Raw genomic sequence first — 16,832 nt, forward strand, 5'->3', positions numbered from 1 at the left:
CCTGTATTGTGCGAAAGCTTCTATGAGGCCGCGCTGGCTGCTGGGAATTGTAGTTCTCTGTCCTGTCTCTGCCCCTACTGTTTCCGGTACCGTCACGGGGCCGAGCAGTCGGTGACAGCCCCGAGGGCCCCCGCCCCGGCGCCCATGGCCGAGCCGGACCGTGAGTCGGGACGTCGGTGGGAGGGTCGGGCCGGGCCGTGCCGGGGCCTGGCTGAGGGCTTGCAGGCCCCGGGGCCCGAGGGCGGGCATGGTGGGACAGGAAATAGGGGCTGCATGGGGAGGAGTGGAGTTCGGGGGGCCGTTGCTAAGTGATCCATATTGCTAGGTTGGTGGGCTTCTGGGTCGCGAGGTTTTAAGGGTCCGTTTCCCATGTCTCCCAAATTACTAATCACTGCGTGTGTCTCGCACCTTGGTCGCCAAAGACCCTCGTTAATAAGGACCTAGGTTGCTGCTGTCCCGGTTGCTAAGGGTACCTGGTTGTTAGGGGTAACTGTAGGATGCTAGGGGACCCCTGGTGTCCCGTCCTATCTCTTCCCTCTAGTTCCTGCGCCTCTCCTAAACATACCGTCCCCACCGCACCTCCTCTCCCACACTCATCTCCAGTCCGAGTATCTCTTACCTTTTCTCTTCCTTTCTAAACGTACCTGTTTGTAAATCCAACCCTCCCTGCGCACACACTTAAACTATTATGTCCGTCTGGACTCCTAAGGAGTCCTCCATGCCTTGTACCCTTTACTTTCTCTTTCCCTCTCCTAAACCTTCACGTCTCAGCCCCTTCGTCCCTCACTAACCTCCTCTCCTCCCAACACTCTCCACTCCGCTTTTCCCCACCCCCTCCCTCCCTCTACTGCATTTTTACCTCTACCCCGTACCCCAGTATAACTAGTTTGGTGGGTCTTCTTGCTTCCGCCCCCTACCTTGAAGCCCTTCGTAACTCCTTAACCATTCCCTCCACTGTAACCACATCCTCCCCCTCCTCCCCCAGCCTCTGACCCTCTGGAGACCCAGGCAGGGAAGGTGCAGGAGGCTCAGGTGAGATGGGGAAGGGTGGAGGGAAGGAGAGAGATGGACTTGTTCCCACACCCCACTCCCCTGGGGGGAGGTGACAGAAGGGAGAGTTACCCCAGGGCCCTCAACTCACAGCCCCAATCCCTCGCCCCAACCTCCCAGTTCAGCTTCCTGGGGAATGGTGGATTCTGAGGACTGCCAGAGAAGGGTGTGCAGCCTCAACCCCAGGCCTGCCCTCCTGAACTTTCCTCATTCCTTGCCTCATCCCCCAGTCCCTTCTGAACCTCATTTATGCTGCTCCTGGAAGAGACAGGCATCCAACTTGGTCCATGAACTCACAGATCTCATGGACAAGTGACTAGAAAATCACCCTACAGGGTAATTATGAAAATAGCTCAGGGCACTGTGGGAGCCCAGAGGAAACTTTGTGGGGTCACAGAGATTCCAACCATTCCCTTCCCTGGAGGAATCCCCAGGCTGGTCTAGGAGTCAGACTGAAGTAGACACATTTATAGTACATGAAGAATGACTTAGAATTTTCTTAGGCAAGGTGAGAAACGGCATGTGCAAAGCCCTGGGTGCCTGGAAGAGTGTGATGTGTTCAGTAGGTGGTGGCTGGGGGCGGTCAGCTAATTGTATGCCTGGCTTGCATTTATTGAGTACATACTTCAGCCGGGTACTCTGCTTAGTGCTTTATGGGCATCATCTCATTTCATCTTCCCAGCATTCCTGTGCGGGTCAAGGCCTATTGTGGCCATTGTACAGATGAGGAATTTGAGGCACAGTCGTTAAGTGTCCTGTCCTCTGTCCCTCAGCTAGAGGAGCAGGGAGGGGTTTGCAACCCACAGCACGTGGCACACTGCCTTCCAGATGCTTCAGGTAGAGGTAGGCAGGCTGACTTATACAGGCCTGAAGGCCCTGCGAGCACCTCTAGCTCCTGCTTAAGCCGAGTTGCTCCCACATGCTGGGCAGGGCCCTTGAGTCCTTCCACAGAGCCTCACTGTCTGCAGCCTGAAAGAATGCCAGCCTCCCCCCTGCCTCCCAGCAGTGAACTCGCTGCTCAGTTGCAGGCAATGCAGAAGCTTCCATGACAGCACCTCACAGGTATAGAGTATAAGCGCTTCCTGTCAGGCCAGGGCTTCTCCCTCGCCTGGATCCCAAAGCAGGGCCACTGTCAGAGAAAAATGTTTAATGTTAAAAAAGGATCCTCAGCCCCAAAGAGAGAGATTCGAGGGCGTAAATTGCAGCATTGTCCATAATGGGGCAAAACTGGAAACAGCCCAAGTGGCTGTCAGTAGACGGGTTAAATGAACTATGGGGCCTCCTTACAATACAACACTATGCAGCTGCTTTAGAGAATGAGGTGGGTCTATAGTTTCTTGTTCTGCAGGAGATGCAGGGTGCAGCACTGTGTCCCATTTCTGGGAAAATGATGAGTTTCCTATTCAGAGAAAAAATTTGGAGTAATTACCATTAATAGTTATCTCAGGGGGAGAGGGGTGCAATTATGAGGCAGGCGCCCCAAGTTACACCTTGTCTAAAAGTCAGACTTTTTGCAAAGCTTATACAAATCAAAAAAGCAATAAAAAATTTAAATATGTTTGGAAGAGAGGTTCTTATTCAAAAAGACCTGGAACCAGATAGTGAGTGATGGAGGAAAGGGGTTATTAGAGGGGTTTTAAGCAGGAGAGCGAGTTGGTCAGAATAGTTTTTACCAGACAGAGCTATGGCAGGGCCCGTCCCTGGGCTAGCACACAAGTATTCATTCCATCAGTGGTGGACGGTACTGGAGCTCCTGCCGGGTGCCAGACCCTGTTCTTGGTGCTGGACATCCAGTGGCAAACACAAAACCCCTAGCTTCATCTTGACATCATGGTGGACCTTGTAGATGTTGGTGATATGATTAGATTGGAGACACCAAAGAGAAAGACCTGTGAAGTTGATGGGAGTGGACCAGCCCAGACAGGCCATCACACGGAGGGAAAAGGGGTAGATCGGAGGTGGAGACTGATGCTGGGAGCCTAGGTAGGAGTCTGGGATAGGGTCCCCAAGGGGAGAGGACAGGCTAGACCAGGTGGAGCACTGGGGATGGGATGCATTATGGCAGGAGGGCAGGGGAGGGAGGCTGGATGCATCTGTCAGACTGGGAGATGGAGGCCGCACTGAGATGGGGCCTGTGAGGAGAAGCAGGTTTGAGGGAGATGCTGAGGCCAATTTGGGACACAGTGGGAGTGAGGGGCCTTGGGTCCCTTAGAGGGAGACATCCAGGAGGCCATAGGAACCTTGGATCAGAGAGGTGGCATCTTTGGTGACTGGTCCCAGGGCATTGGCATGGATGAGGAGACTACCCCAGGGAAGGTGGAGAGAGAAAGCAGGGAGAGCCCAGGACAGAGTCCCAAGAACTACAATTTAGGAGCCTGGCCAAGGGGAGGAGTCAATAAAGGAGATGGAGGGGTAGGAAAGGCACTATCTGGGGCTTCCAGCAGGAGGGATGACAGCCACAGGGTGAAGACTGAGGTGTTTTCACTGGCATTATTCCATTATTATGGGTGACATTGGTGAGGTGGCAGGTGCACGCTACAGGGGACAAGAGGGGATGCAAGGAGAGAATGTGGGCTTGCACATAGAATAGCAATAGTCAGCGCCTCCTGAGCACTTACCCCGCTGGGTGCTGTCTGAGCACCTCACATACTTAACTCATTTCATCTCACAATAGCTCGCTGAAGTGGGTGCCCTCTGAGCTCCATCTCCAAGATGAGGAGCTCTGAGACAGAAAAGCAAAGCCACTCACATGAGATTATGCTTCTTGGGAGTAGCAAGCCAGGTCCCCAACACAGGTGCCCTGTCCCAGAGCCCACACACTGACCCCCCAGAGCTGTCCCTCCACCACCCCTCGTTTCATTGGGGCCACCTCCCAACCCAAAGCCTTTCCCCAAACCGGGGTGTCACCCCACCCACTTCCTAATCCCACTTCTTGGGCCTGGCCACCCCACCCCCACCCCTTCCAGGACTCAGATTCCGACACTGAGGAAGGAGCGGCTGGTGGAGAAGCAGAGAGTGAGTATCTTCCTTAGGAGCCGGGTTCTGTGGGGGCTGAGGTGGGGGCGGTTTAGGGCAGGGGTCAGAGTGATGCCCCTCACCTCCATCAGGGGTGACATTCAGGTGTGTAATAAGGAGGCCCCTGGCTGGGCTGGGAATGGAGCCTTCAGTTGTGGGAAGGCAGGGGATCCCTGGGCTGGGGCAGGGCCACTCCAGGCCTCTGCACCCGAGCTGAGTGCCCACTGCTGTCTCTCTTCTTTTTGGCCAGTGGACTTCCTGCGGAATCTCTTCTCCCAGACACTGGGCCTGGGCACCCAGAAGGAGCGTCTGCTGGACAACCTGACCCTGGAAGGGGTGGCCCACTATATGCTGAGCGAGCGCTGTAAGTCCCCCTTCCACCTGCATTGGGCCACTTCCCGCCTCCTGGCCCCACGTGACTTCCCAGCCCCAGCCACTTGAACCACTCACACCTTTTGTCTACAAATAACAGGAAAACCAATTCATACTGGTTTATGCCAAAAAAGGAGTCTGTTGACCCTTTAACTGAATTCCAGCTTGAAGCACTGCTGGGTCAAGTGGCTTCGTGTTGTCAAAAATCAGAACCCTCTAGGCATTGCTTTCCTCTGTGTTGGGGTAAACGTAGCTCCTGGCAGCTCCAAATGCAAGTTCCACCAGCCTCGCAGATCCCACTGAAGAGCTTCCTCTCCCAGTGGTTCAAGCAAAAGAGCAAAGATAGGCTTCAGTTGGTGCAGGTTGGGTCATGTTCTTACCACAAACCAATCACTGTGTCTCTGATTGTCCAGGCCTGGGCCACATCTCCATTGCTGAACTCTGATTGGCCAGGCCTATTTGATAGAATGAAGGTGATAATAATAGTTCTTACCTCATAGAGTTATTAGGGGGTAAAAAAATTAATAAAGATGTAAATGCCCTGGACAGGACATGGAGCATAGCAAGAGCTGTGTAAGGGTTCCCTGTGATTATTAATTATTACAGGAAGCTTCTTTCAGCTAGTGTGTAGGTGACTCTTTACTGGGTCACCATGTAGTTTATATTTCTCGCAGCGAGCTGAGGTCACCGGAGTCTGAGAAACCAAGCCCGGCAGTCCTCAACTAGAACAATCGACCCTTTGAGGGTCCTGAACAGGCCTTTGTTGAGGGCGTCTTCTCCAGTTTCCCTGGCTTCCAGCTGCTGCCGGCTCCCTCCTGGGGCTCTGTCTCCTGGGCAGGCCCTCAGCTGTCTGCAGCCAGCTTCTGGTTCGGGTGTGCCCCAGAGGACACAGGCTATGGCTCCAAAGCTTTTGCTCCTCCATCTGCCTGCCCCTGGATTTTAGGATAATTGGCTCATGAGAGGGCCTATGAGGGGATAATAATAAATAATAACAGTTAATTGAGCCCTCACTGTTTGCCAAGCACTGGGCCAAGCATTTGACCGGCCTCCTCTCATTTGATCTTCACATAATTATACCTGTGGGATCATTAGAAGAGTGATCTGGACAGAGGAGGAAACTAAGGCCCAGAGAAGCTGTGACTTGGTGCGGGGTCACACAGCTACCTAGAGGCAGAGTCAAGGCTCAGCCCCAGGCCCCCTGAATCCAGAGCACAGGCTCCTTCCCCAGTGGCCCTCCACTGGGTCCAGCCCGGCCTGGTCTGAGGGCATCCCTGAGACTGAAGCCAGGGGCCAAGGCTGTGGCCAGCCTCAGCCTTTGTCACCCTTATTGTCCTCCTTTGGACAGAACACCCCAGAGGTGCCCGGTTCACAGGGCTTCACTTGTGTCTGTTCATCAGCTGACGGCCAGATGCCAGGGCTGTGTGGCAGGGCCGCCTGCCAGCCAGCAGCCGAAGAGGCAGCTGGGCTGTTGTGAAGTGATTCGACCCCTGCCACGTCTTCCCATCCTCTTTTCTGAAAGCTGGTGAAAATGGGAAAATAGAGTGCTTATAGGTTTACAAATCATGGCTCTCAAGAAATTTAGTGCAATTTACTCAAAGCATAATAGCAAACACATACACAGTTGACCCTTGAACAACACGGGTTTGAAATGCATGGGTCCACTTATATGCAGATTTTTCTCAATATGTAAATGGATTTTTCAACATGTAAATGGGTTTCCTCTTCCTTATGATTTCCTTAATAATTTTCTTTTCTCTAGCTTACTTTATTGTAAGAATGCAGTATATAATACATGTAGCATACAAACATGTATTAATTGATTCTTTATGTTATAGGTAAGGATTCCAGTGAACAGTAGGCTCTTAGTAGATTAGTTTTGGGGGAATCAAAAGTTATAAATGGCCTGGCTAGCATGGCTCAGTGGTCGAGCATCAACCTATGATCCAGGAGATCAAGGTTTGATTCCCCATCAGGGCACATGCCCAGGTTGCAGACTCGATCCCCAGTGTGGGGTCATGCAGGAGGCAGCCGATCAATGACTCTTTCATCGTTGAGCTTCTGTCTGTCTCTCCCTCTCCCTTCCTCTCTCTGAAATCAACAAAGATATATTAAAAAAAAAAAAAAAAAGATGTAGTTTTGTCTAGATCTGGTTAGGGCAGAAAATTTTCTCCAAGTGGCCTTTTCTTGACTATCTAAGTTGGTATAATTTCAAATAGTAGATTCTTTGTTCCCATACTGTGTCTTCCACCAGTCAGCTATATGACTGCTTCCTCTCTCTGAGCCTTGGTTTCCTCATCTGTAAAATGGAGATGTTATTTTTTTCTTTTATTTTTAAACATTTTTTAAATATGTTTTTATTGATTTTTTTTCTTTTTCTTTTTTTTTGGAGAGAAAGGAAGGGAGAGGGAGAGAGAGATAGAAACATCGATTGGCTACCTCCTGCACATCCCCTGCTGGGGATCAAGCCTGCAACCTGGGCATGTGCCCTGACTGGGAATCAAACCGGCGACCTCTTGGTGCGTGGGACGATGCTTAACCAACTGAGCCACACCAGCTGGGCTAAAATTGGGATGCTAACACCACCTGCCTCAAGATGGTTGGGAGTTCCGTTCATGGATCTGAAATGTTTGCCCCGGGGCCTGGCACCGAGTGAACAGTGTCAGGGGCTGTGATAGATGGTGTTATTTTGGGGGCTGAGCAAACCATGTCACATGATGCATAAACTCCTCTCTTCCAGGTCGCAGGGTCATCTGTTTGGTGGGAGCTGGAATCTCCACGGGTAAGTGCCCCCTCCCCCAGGAGCCGCCCCCGGGGGAGCCCATTCCAGGGTCTGGGGGGAGCCGTGTTCTGGCTCTCACTTGGGAGGGTCACTGTGGTATAGATGGGGCCCAGGTCCCTGATGGATTGTTCCCTGCCCCTCCTCCCCCAGCCGCGGGCATCCCCGATTTCCGCTCCCCATCCACGGGCCTCTATGCCAACCTGCAGAAGTACCATCTTCCCTACCCAGAGGCCATCTTTGAGATTGGCTACTTCAAGGTATGTGCAGGGAGGAATGTCTGCAGTGATAGGAGTGGGGGGCAGAATGGGGTCATCTGCTCTTATGTCACCGGAGACATCTGGGTGCCCACCTGCCCTTTGCTCGCTCTCTCACAGAAACATCCTGAGCCCTTCTTCGCCCTCGCCAAGGAACTCTATCCTGGGCAATTCAAGGTGAGCTCTTTTTTGCCAGGGAAACAGGAAAGGTTGGTGGACAACAGGCATGGGAAGGGCCACTTGGACAAATATCATGTGGTCATTAAGTACATGGACTCTGGGCCCAGACTGCCTGAGTCTGACTTCTGATCCCTCACTTCCTGCCCTTTTGATCTTGAGCCTCAGTTTTCCCATCTGTAAAATGAAGCTGACAATATTATATGAAAAAGGTTGTTGTGAGGCTTCAATGAGTTAACAATACATTCAAAAGCCCAGACCCTGGAGACATGCTGCTTTTGTACGAATCCCAACTTGACAACTTGGCAGCTGTGCGACTCTGGCAAGACAGTCAGCTTCCCTGAGCTTCAGTTGCCTCATCTGTGAAATGGGGTAATGATGGTCTCTGCCTTGCAAGGTCCATGTGAGACTCCATGAGGCATAACAGGCACAGGGCCTAGAACAGTGACGGGCACGTGGTGATGTGGGGACTGCCTCTGTCATTGTCAGCATTGTTATGATTGCTCCCCTCCAGCCAACCCTGTGTCACTACTTCATCCGCCTGTTGAAGGAGAAGGGGCTGCTCCTGCGCTGCTACACTCAGGTAGGCGGGCTGTGGGCCTGCTGGGAGGAGGAGGGTGGTGACATGTGGCCTGGCACCTCCGTGTTAAGGTTTTCCAGCAGATGATACCAGAATGACCCGATCTAACAAAATCTGTACACTATGACAGTATCCTCCTGGGTGGCCGTAGTGTGTTAAGAAAGGGGCATCTTTTATAATTTGCACAAAGGCCTCATATGTACCATGTGTCCCTGGCTCCTACATGTCAGGTGCTCAGCCAAGGGCCTCAGCAAGGACAGCTCACCGTGCTGGCTCCTGGACTGGTCAGCAAGATTTCTGGGATCTCACACCCTAACAGTAAAAAATGTTTGTGCCTCTACCTTTGTTTTATGATTATACATTGAAATTACATGACATCGTGCAGGCTATAAATTATACCTCAACCCCAAATTATAAAATAGAGAACCATGAATGTAAGTAAATAGGTGTTCTAATGTTCCCTTCGCGCACCTGGCCACGTGGAGCCTGCAGCCCCAGAAGCTGCCACCAGGGGGAGGATGGATTCTTTGCAGGTCCACATCTTGCAAATGGGGACACGTGCTCTTGGTGGTGAGATGGGGAAGGGGACAGTCACCTCCTGGGAGGAGCTCGGGCTCAGGATAAACCCCACCTTTCTTCCCAGAGGGTCAGCTTTATCCACGGATGTGCTTCAGACGTGATGCAAACAGCTCACCTGAAGCCAGTACCCTCCGTGCATGATTTCGTGGGCTGTTCACCTTGGCCCTGCTGGCATCCCTGTTTGTCAGCTTCTGTCACAAATGTTTCCTGAGTGTCAACCCAGTGACAGGCCCTGCTGGCAACAAACAGAGCAGACCCCCTGCCCTCCTGAAGCTGACACTCTAATGTGGGGAGAGACCGTGGACACGATATGCATAAGTGGCTTATCTAGTGCGGCAGATGGTGCAAGTTCTTTGGAGTAGGATTAAGCAGAAAGGGGGAGCTGAACCTCTGTGTGTGGGGGGTGGGGGGTTGTAAACAAGGCATCAGGAAGGCCTCACTGAGAAGTGGACATTTATACAAAGACCCGAAGGAGGGGAGCAGGGAACCATGGGGTTATCTTGGGGGAGTGGTTCCAGGCAGAGAACAGCCAGTGCGAGGTCCTGAGGGAGACTGCATTTGGTGTGTTCAAGAAGCTGGATCTGAGCGGGCAAGAATGGAAGAGACGAGGTCAGGGAGGTGACAGGGGCAGACCATGTGGGGCCTCGGGGCCCTTTACCATGAGCAAGATGGTGCCACAGGAGGGCTCTGAGCAGGGCAGGGATGAGGTCACATGTCCCTCTGGCTACCTTTAGGGGCTAGACTGTGGGCACAGCAGCAAGGGAGCTGCAGAGACCTGCGAAGAGGCTGGGCCAGGATGCGGGTTGTCAAGGGGGAGAAGGGGCGGGTTATGATGGAACCAGTAGGACTTGCTGATGGATTAGATGTGAAATGATTCATGAGAGAGAGGAGTCAAGGACGACTGGACAGCTCTCGGCCTGAGCACCTGCTGCTTTTCACTGAGATGGTGGGAGGTTGCGGGGGTGGGAGCGGCGGAGGAGTTTGCTTTGAGGCCTTTTGAGGTTGAGATGTCCATGTGGAGATGTGGACAGATGGTTGGACACAGGAGTCTAGACTTGAGGCGGAGGGGCAGCATATAGAAATGTTTAAACGCACCAGGCGGGATGAGATCACAGGGTGCCAGCATGAGAAGCCCAGGCCCAGGGCAGCGGCCGGTCAGGGCTGCTCAGTGGGCTCACTTTCCAGCTCTGCAGAGGCAAAACCCCCTGCCCTTGACCATGAAAGCGTAGCAGCTGCCCGCTATTTTTACATGAGAGCCAACATGAGTACATTCAGGGGTCAGAGTGTACTCTGCAGGCATTCCCCCTCCAGTCGCAAAATTTAATGCATGAATTTAACTCCGCATAATATTCAAAACGGCATACTACCCAAAAGAGATAAAGGTGGAAGAAATCTTTCCACTCTTACATTTCATGAAACCATTTTTTTCAAACTCGACAACCTCTTCCTTGCTCTCAGCCACTGTTTGAGTCACTGACCCAGTTTCCTGGAACACGTTGTCTTTGCTACTTTCTGAATTGTGACAACGCAGCAATTCTGAAGCGATGTTCATGCAATTTTTATCTCAAGCACGAGTATCCACTCAAATAGGAAAACAGTTGTCCTGGTCACTCAGCTCACTGTGACTGCTGCAGTGAAACGGTCTTTTAAATACATGTGGCATTTGCACTGTGCATAGGATTTGGACTTGGCTTTTTTTTTTTTTTTTTAACAACCAGTTTATTGCCTCTCTTTATTTTTCACTTGTCATGAAAATTGTGTAACTGGGCAGCTAAAGGAACCTCACCTCGCCTTTTGGTAATGCACAGCCATACTTTAAAATTTTTATTATTATTATAAGTGTTTATTTGAGCCAAACTGATGACATATCTGTCCTCAAGATCTCAGATGCTCCCTGGACTTGGCTTTCTCTCACCTGACCCCTTGTCTGGAAGACCCTTCCATATCCACATCCACATAGTAGCGTCATGCCTTTTAGCTGCCTTTGGTGATGTGTTAACCAGGGACACGATGCTTTGAAACAAAAAGGGAAGCAAGTAAGCATCGGATTTCAGGTGAAAATCCAGACTTCAGTCTCCTGAAAACTGGGAAGAGCTGCATCCTGGGCGGCTTTCCCAGGGAGAACAGCCGGCTGGAGCTGAGTGGCCAGCGCCCGCTCTGGGAACTCACCCTTGCCCAGGGCCCACCTCCTCTCCATGGCCCGTTTCCTGCCAGGCACTGGGGCCACGCAGCAGTTCTGTGTCTCATCTCAGTTCAGTGTTTGTCCTTTGGGACAGAACTTCCTTGGGCTGGACACCCCCCCACCTTCGCTCCCTATAGGCCACTGTTCTTGACACCTTCGTGTGTCCCCTTTGAAGGTATTCTATACTTAGGCGAGCAGATACACAGATTCAAATCTGTTTCTTTCACATCCTGTAGCCATTGCCTGTGTGCTTTTTTGCCTTTTAACATCTCAGTGAGATCATTTCATATCAGCGCAAACAGGTTGGCCTCGTTCTTTGTTTTTGTTTGTGGTTTCTTGATTGCACATGGCGTCAGAGCACAGGCATTTAGGCAGTTCTCCTACACGTTATTGAGTTATTTGTACACACGCTGCTTAGGCACAAGACAGTCAGTAGTAGGCTGAATCAAGTAACAAAGGCAAAACTAGGATTTCTAGTAGAGAGGGGGAGGGGAAAGCTGCCCAGAGTCTGGGAACAGTGACTCTTGTCAGCATGTTTTGGGGGTAAGCTGATTGCTGGCAGGGAGCAGAGAGAGCAGTTGGGGCCATCTGCCCTTGAAAGGAACCTTTCAGTTGGCCATGGCATCTCCAGGAAACCTTGTCGGTTCAGCTGTGGGCTACATGTGACAGGCCAGCTCTGTAACGTCTGCCAGTGTCCTCCGTCAGCACCTGCCTCATGGGCAGACAGAAGCTGCTCCAGACAGGCTGTGTGTTTAGAGAAAAATGAGAGAGCACCAATGTGTATGTGGAAGAGACTATTCTTGTTTGGTCAATAAGAAAAGTATCTCTGTCTTAAAAGAATACAGGTTAAGGTGCTATCAATGAACCGACTATAGTCAGAAACCTGACTGCTAAATAGGAAAAGTGTGATTAAAATAGTCATCAATGTCGCTCTCTCGCTCTCTCTCCCTCCCACTCTCTCTGAAAAGCAATGGAAAAAGTATCCTTGGGTGAAGATTAACAAACAAATAAACAAAAAAAAAAACAAATAGCCCCTCCTGAGTTTTTTATTTGTGTTACTGCTTGGCAAGGGCTGCCACATTACTGCGCAGGTTGGGTGCTTCACAATGACTCCGCATCTGAGTGGGCTCCATTTACAATGGAAACATTGTACATTTGCACAGTATCTCAACAGAGTTCTAGTAGGTGGCACTAAAGTGTGTGGTTCTGACAAAACAAATGATCTGAAAAATGGAGGCAAAGTGGCCTGAATTTGCAGAAAAGTGCCATATGAGCTGGTGGTGGCCGTAGGGCCTGATTTTCATACGCATTTGAGTTCGGAGCCGTGTCTGAAGTGTCCATGACTTTTACCCTTTCAGCAGCAGCATCAGAATAAACAAGTTTCAGACACACCCTGCCCCTTGCTTTTCCCTTCCTTCTCTCTCCCTGTCCCACTGGTCTCTCTCGGCTTCAGCTCCCTGCTCTGCTTTCTGTCCCTGAGAGTGTGGTTCACTCCTAACCCTCTTCCCTCCCTCTCTCCTTCCAGAACATAGACACCCTGGAGCGAGTGGCTGGGCTGGAGCCCGAGGACCTAGTGGAGGCCCATGGAACCTTCTACACATCGCACTGTGTCAGCCCCCTCTGCCGGCAGGAATACACTCTCAGCTGGATGAAAGGTGAGGGACTGGAGCTCATACCGCATGCAGGCCTCCTGCGCACTCCTCAGCGCCAGGGACAGGGCCTCCCCCATGTGTCCTGTTCTGTCAGCACAGCTCTGTGGCTCTTTTAGTAGATAATGGCAGCCTCCAAAGATTCGAGGGGACAGTGAGTTTTGTTGCTCCATCACCACCCCACAGCCAGGTTGTGATGGATACAAGCTCCAGACCCCGTTCAGCCACACAGAGAGGACCCCAAATGGTCACACAGCCTGCTCTCTGAGGTCATGAAACCCCAGCTCTTTATCCTATGAGGGGCTCTAACCCTATCATATGTAAGGTGCTCATCAAGGCAGCCAGAACTCAGCTCTACGAAGAGCAGAACTGTCCAACAGAATTTCCGAGATGAGGGAAACCTTCCATATGTGCGCTGTCCAGTATGGCAGCCGCTGGCTTCATGTGACTGCTGGACACTCGAAATGTGACTATTGGGACCGGGGGACTGAATTTTAAATTTTATTCATTTAAATGTAAAAGGCCATATCTGCTATGACCACCATATTGGACAGACAGCACTTGTACGAGAAGCACAGAACTCAATTAGCCCATGAGATTCAGGCGAGCAGAATCTATGGAGTGTGAAGCGGACACAGGCCTGGTCAGGGTTAAAGTCTGGGACTGCCGCCAGGGGTGTAGACTATAAGGCTTGCTAAAGTCACAGTCCCTGTTCATGTAAGGGCAGAGTGTCCAAAAAAAAAAAAAAGGGAAAAAATCCAGTGAATCCACATTTCTTGAATGCCAGCAAGAGCCTATTACTGACATCCACTGTGTGGATTAAGGAGACACTTATTTCACCCATGAAAACCCATTTCTGACATTCTTTATGCTGACTTCACAAAGCCCCTGGTGTCCATGGGAAATAAGGACAGCACTTGTAGTAGGGCCTCTGGAGTGTGGCCTTTCTGATGAAACACCAGCTGACACCCCCCCCCCCCCAACGTGAGGAGGCCTGAGTAGCCGGGCCACACGCAGCTGGGGGCGACATACAATAAACATTACCCCATTCTGTTCACTTATAGCAGTACCACATGCGGCACCCACAAAATAGCACACTGTCAGCGCAGAAATGTTTTAAAGTAAATGACAGACATTAAAACAGTGCTCTCAATATTTGTCAAAGAAATGAATGAATAGTTGAACGAACGAGCTAGGATTCTATGGGTTGCAAATGACAAAATGCTTTTCAAGTTTCCTTAGTCAGTAAGCAAGGATGGTGTGGGGTGCGGCTGGGACCACCAGGCCTCTCTGAGCCAGGAGGAAATAGGGCTGCCCTCAAGGACTCACAGGCAGAGCTTCATTACTGACTCCAGATTCCCCAGGTCAGGAGCTGGGGAGTCCAGTGGCCCCTGTTAGAAGCAAGTGTCTGCTCATTTATTGATTCTTTCATTCAGCGAAGCCTGGTGCTGGGAGCCACCCTTGGACTCCTGGGGCGTGGAGGAGGGGAGGGGCAGTTCTCTGAGAAGGGGGGTCCTTTCTGAGCAGGGCAGACACCCCAGGAGGCTCCCCGGTGACTGGGTGTGTTTGTGTGGACAGTGAAGGCAGGGGCAGGGGGAGGCGGCAGGGCAGGCTGTGGCCCCCAGCCCAGAGCCTCTCGCTACCTCCTCCCCTTCCCCTCTCCACATCCAGAGAAGATCTTCTCGGAGGTCACTCCCAAGTGTGAGAAGTGTCAGAGCGTGGTGAAGCCTGGTAAGCCTTGGGGCCAGGGACCAACCAAAGGAGACTTGGACTGGACCCCCCCAACCCCTTCCCGAGAAGGCCACAGTCGCCGTCACCCCGCCTCTGCTTACCCTCTCTCCAGGGAGAGGGCTCCATACCCTGGCCTGTCCCTGCTGCTCACATTCCCACCCAGCCCTGAGGTCTGCCTTCTGCTCCTGCCTTTTCTCGTCTCCATCCCTGTCTCTGTCTCCCCCGTTCACTGTCCCTTTCCATCCTGCGTTGTCTGTCTGTCCATGTTTCCACCTCAGACATCGTGTTCTTCGGCGAGAACCTCCCAGCACGTTTCTTCTCCTGCATTCAGTCAGTAAGTGTCTCTGCACCGCCCTGTGTGCAGCCCCTGTGGGGACAGCCTGCGCCCTGCCCTGGGGAGGGTCAGTTCCCCCCGGAGCTGTAGTGGGCTGGGGGCCATGGAGCCCTCACGGCTGCACCCCTCACAGGACTTCCTGAAGGTTGACCTGCTCATCATCATGGGCACCTCCCTGCAGGTGCAGCCCTTCGCATCCCTCATCGGCAAGTAGGTTGGGGGTCAGGGCTGGGGGGTGCTGGGGGCTCGGGGAGCCAGGATGTGTCCTCACCACTCAGCTCACCGTCCCCCCAGGGCACCCCTCTCTACCCCCCGCCTGCTCATCAACAAGGAGAAAACTGGCCAGGTGAGTGGGCTTTTGTTGGCACCCTCTCGTTCTGTTCTTCCTGCCTGCTCTCTCCCACATGGGTCCCCATTCCCTCCCACTGGCCTCCTCGGAACGAAGGGAGGGGTCTGTAGGGAACCCAGTAGTTCAGATCGCTCAACTCAGGACCAGGGATTCCAGGGTTCAGCGGGATCAGTCCTCGGCTGCCCTGACTCTAAAACTCCGCAGGCCTTTGGGTAATTTAGGACCCTTTTGAGCAAGTGACATAACCCCAACTCAGAGCCACTGAAGCCAGAACAGGGATGTTGCACTTTCTGGGACTGAAGCGTCAGGGCAGCTGGAGCCAGGACCTGCTCAGTGGCATCAGTCACCAGCCTTGGGCTCCCTTCTGGAGAGTGACGTTTCCTCGAACGGGCAAACATGCCACGTGCCAGACGCTGTTGTAAGCATGTCCCTGCATTAACCCACTGACAGTACAACCCTAGCAGTGGGTTCATGGATCATCCCCATTCTACAGATAAGGAAACTGAGATTTGGTGAGGCCATGTCACCTTAGCAAAGTCACAGGGCTGGGATGTAAACCCAGTGCTCTTAGCTCTCCCCGCGCCCCTGCTTCCCTGCAGACTGACCCGTTCCTGGGAATGATGATGGGCCTCGGAGGAGGCATGGACTTCGACTCCAAGAAGGCTTACAGGTGAGGCCTGGGTCTGCTGTTGGGGGTGGAGCCTGCAAGGGACAGGTCCAAGGTGGGATGGAGGGTGTGAGGGCACAGGGACAGGGCAGAGCTGGCAGGGGCCCGGGGCAAGCCTGGGAGATCTGACTCTCACTCAACCACAGGGATGTGGCCTGGCTGGGTGACTGTGACCAGGGCTGCCTGGCTCTTGCTGACCTCCTCGGATGGAAGGTGAGGAGCCTGGGCCACCCCAGCCCACCCTCAACCCAGTCCCTGGACCCCTGCCCCATGGGTCCTCTGACCCCATGAGGCATGGTGACTTCTGACCTCTGGAAACATTGTCCCCTGCAGAAGGAGCTGGAGGACCTTGTCCGGAAGGAGCATGCCAGCATTGACGCTCAGTCAGGGTCGGGGATTCCCAACCCCACCTCATCAGCTTCCCCCAGGAAGTCCCCACCTGCCCCCAAGGAGGAGGCCAGGACCACAGAGGGGGAGAAATCCCAGTGACACCTGTGTCTCCCAGGCAGGACACTCAGCTCCTTTGAGACACTGAGCCCCAACCAGCCCTGGCCCTCCCTAACTTGCAGCTCTTGTCTGGAGAGCTCAGAGCAGTCCCTCAATCTCATAACCACTCCCTCCTAAAACTGGGGTCCCAGCCCCCCTGACCCTGGCAAATCTCTAACATATCCTGAGGGCTGAGGCTTGGGCAGCCGTTTTCTAATAGCCTGGAGCCTCTAACCACCCCCAGGCAAGGATCAACCTCGCCTAATCTCTAACTGCTCCTGGGAGACCAGGGAGGGGGCCTCCAAATTTCTAACTGTCCCAGGACAGGGCCCCAGGGCCCCCATACTCTGAACTGCTCCCAGGGACCTGTGGCCAAGTAGACAAAACTTAACCTACCCTGGGTGGGGCTGAGGCCTCTCCAAACAGAAAATGGGCTTTGAGCCTGAAGGCCTCCCACCTCTCTGCCTCTAAGTCCCCAAGTGGGTGCTAGGCTGTGCTGCCTTCACTCAGGACCCAATTCCCATGCGGGGATGAGCAGATGATGTTGCTTATTGGAGATAAATTAAAAACAAAAAACTAACAATCAGCTGTCTGGCCTTGCAGTTTCTTTCTGTGGGCTCACAGGGAA

At 52.6% G+C, this 16,832-nt stretch overlaps 1 protein-coding gene across 4 annotated transcripts; it reads left to right on the forward strand.

Annotated features, from left to right (window-relative positions):
• The first annotated feature begins 49 nt into the window (after positions 1–49).
• On the forward strand, positions 50–16,790 carry SIRT2 (sirtuin 2). 4 transcript variants are annotated; one of them, XM_081118518.1, is made up of 17 exons: positions 72–160; positions 986–1,032; positions 1,281–1,386; positions 4,017–4,065; positions 4,316–4,429; positions 7,175–7,216; positions 7,367–7,473; positions 7,591–7,647; positions 8,162–8,230; positions 12,514–12,643; positions 14,309–14,368; positions 14,647–14,702; positions 14,836–14,912; positions 14,997–15,048; positions 15,651–15,721; positions 15,865–15,931; positions 16,052–16,790. In XM_081118518.1, coding segments are annotated over exons 4-17 (1,059 nt in total). In that variant the 5' UTR covers positions 72–160; positions 986–1,032; positions 1,281–1,386; positions 4,017–4,064; the 3' UTR covers positions 16,208–16,790. The 4 variants fall into 4 exon arrangements, with proteins under 4 accessions (XP_080974645.1, XP_080974643.1, XP_080974644.1 ...); XM_081118517.1 differs by lacking the exon at positions 1,281–1,386 and having other exon boundaries at positions 71–160; XM_081118520.1 differs by lacking the exon at positions 986–1,032.
• Positions 16,791–16,832: the final 42 nt, after the last annotated feature.

Source organism: Miniopterus schreibersii, assembly GCF_964146895.1.
Source record: "Miniopterus schreibersii genome assembly, chromosome: 18".
Taxonomy (NCBI): Eukaryota; Metazoa; Chordata; class Mammalia; order Chiroptera; family Miniopteridae; genus Miniopterus; species Miniopterus schreibersii.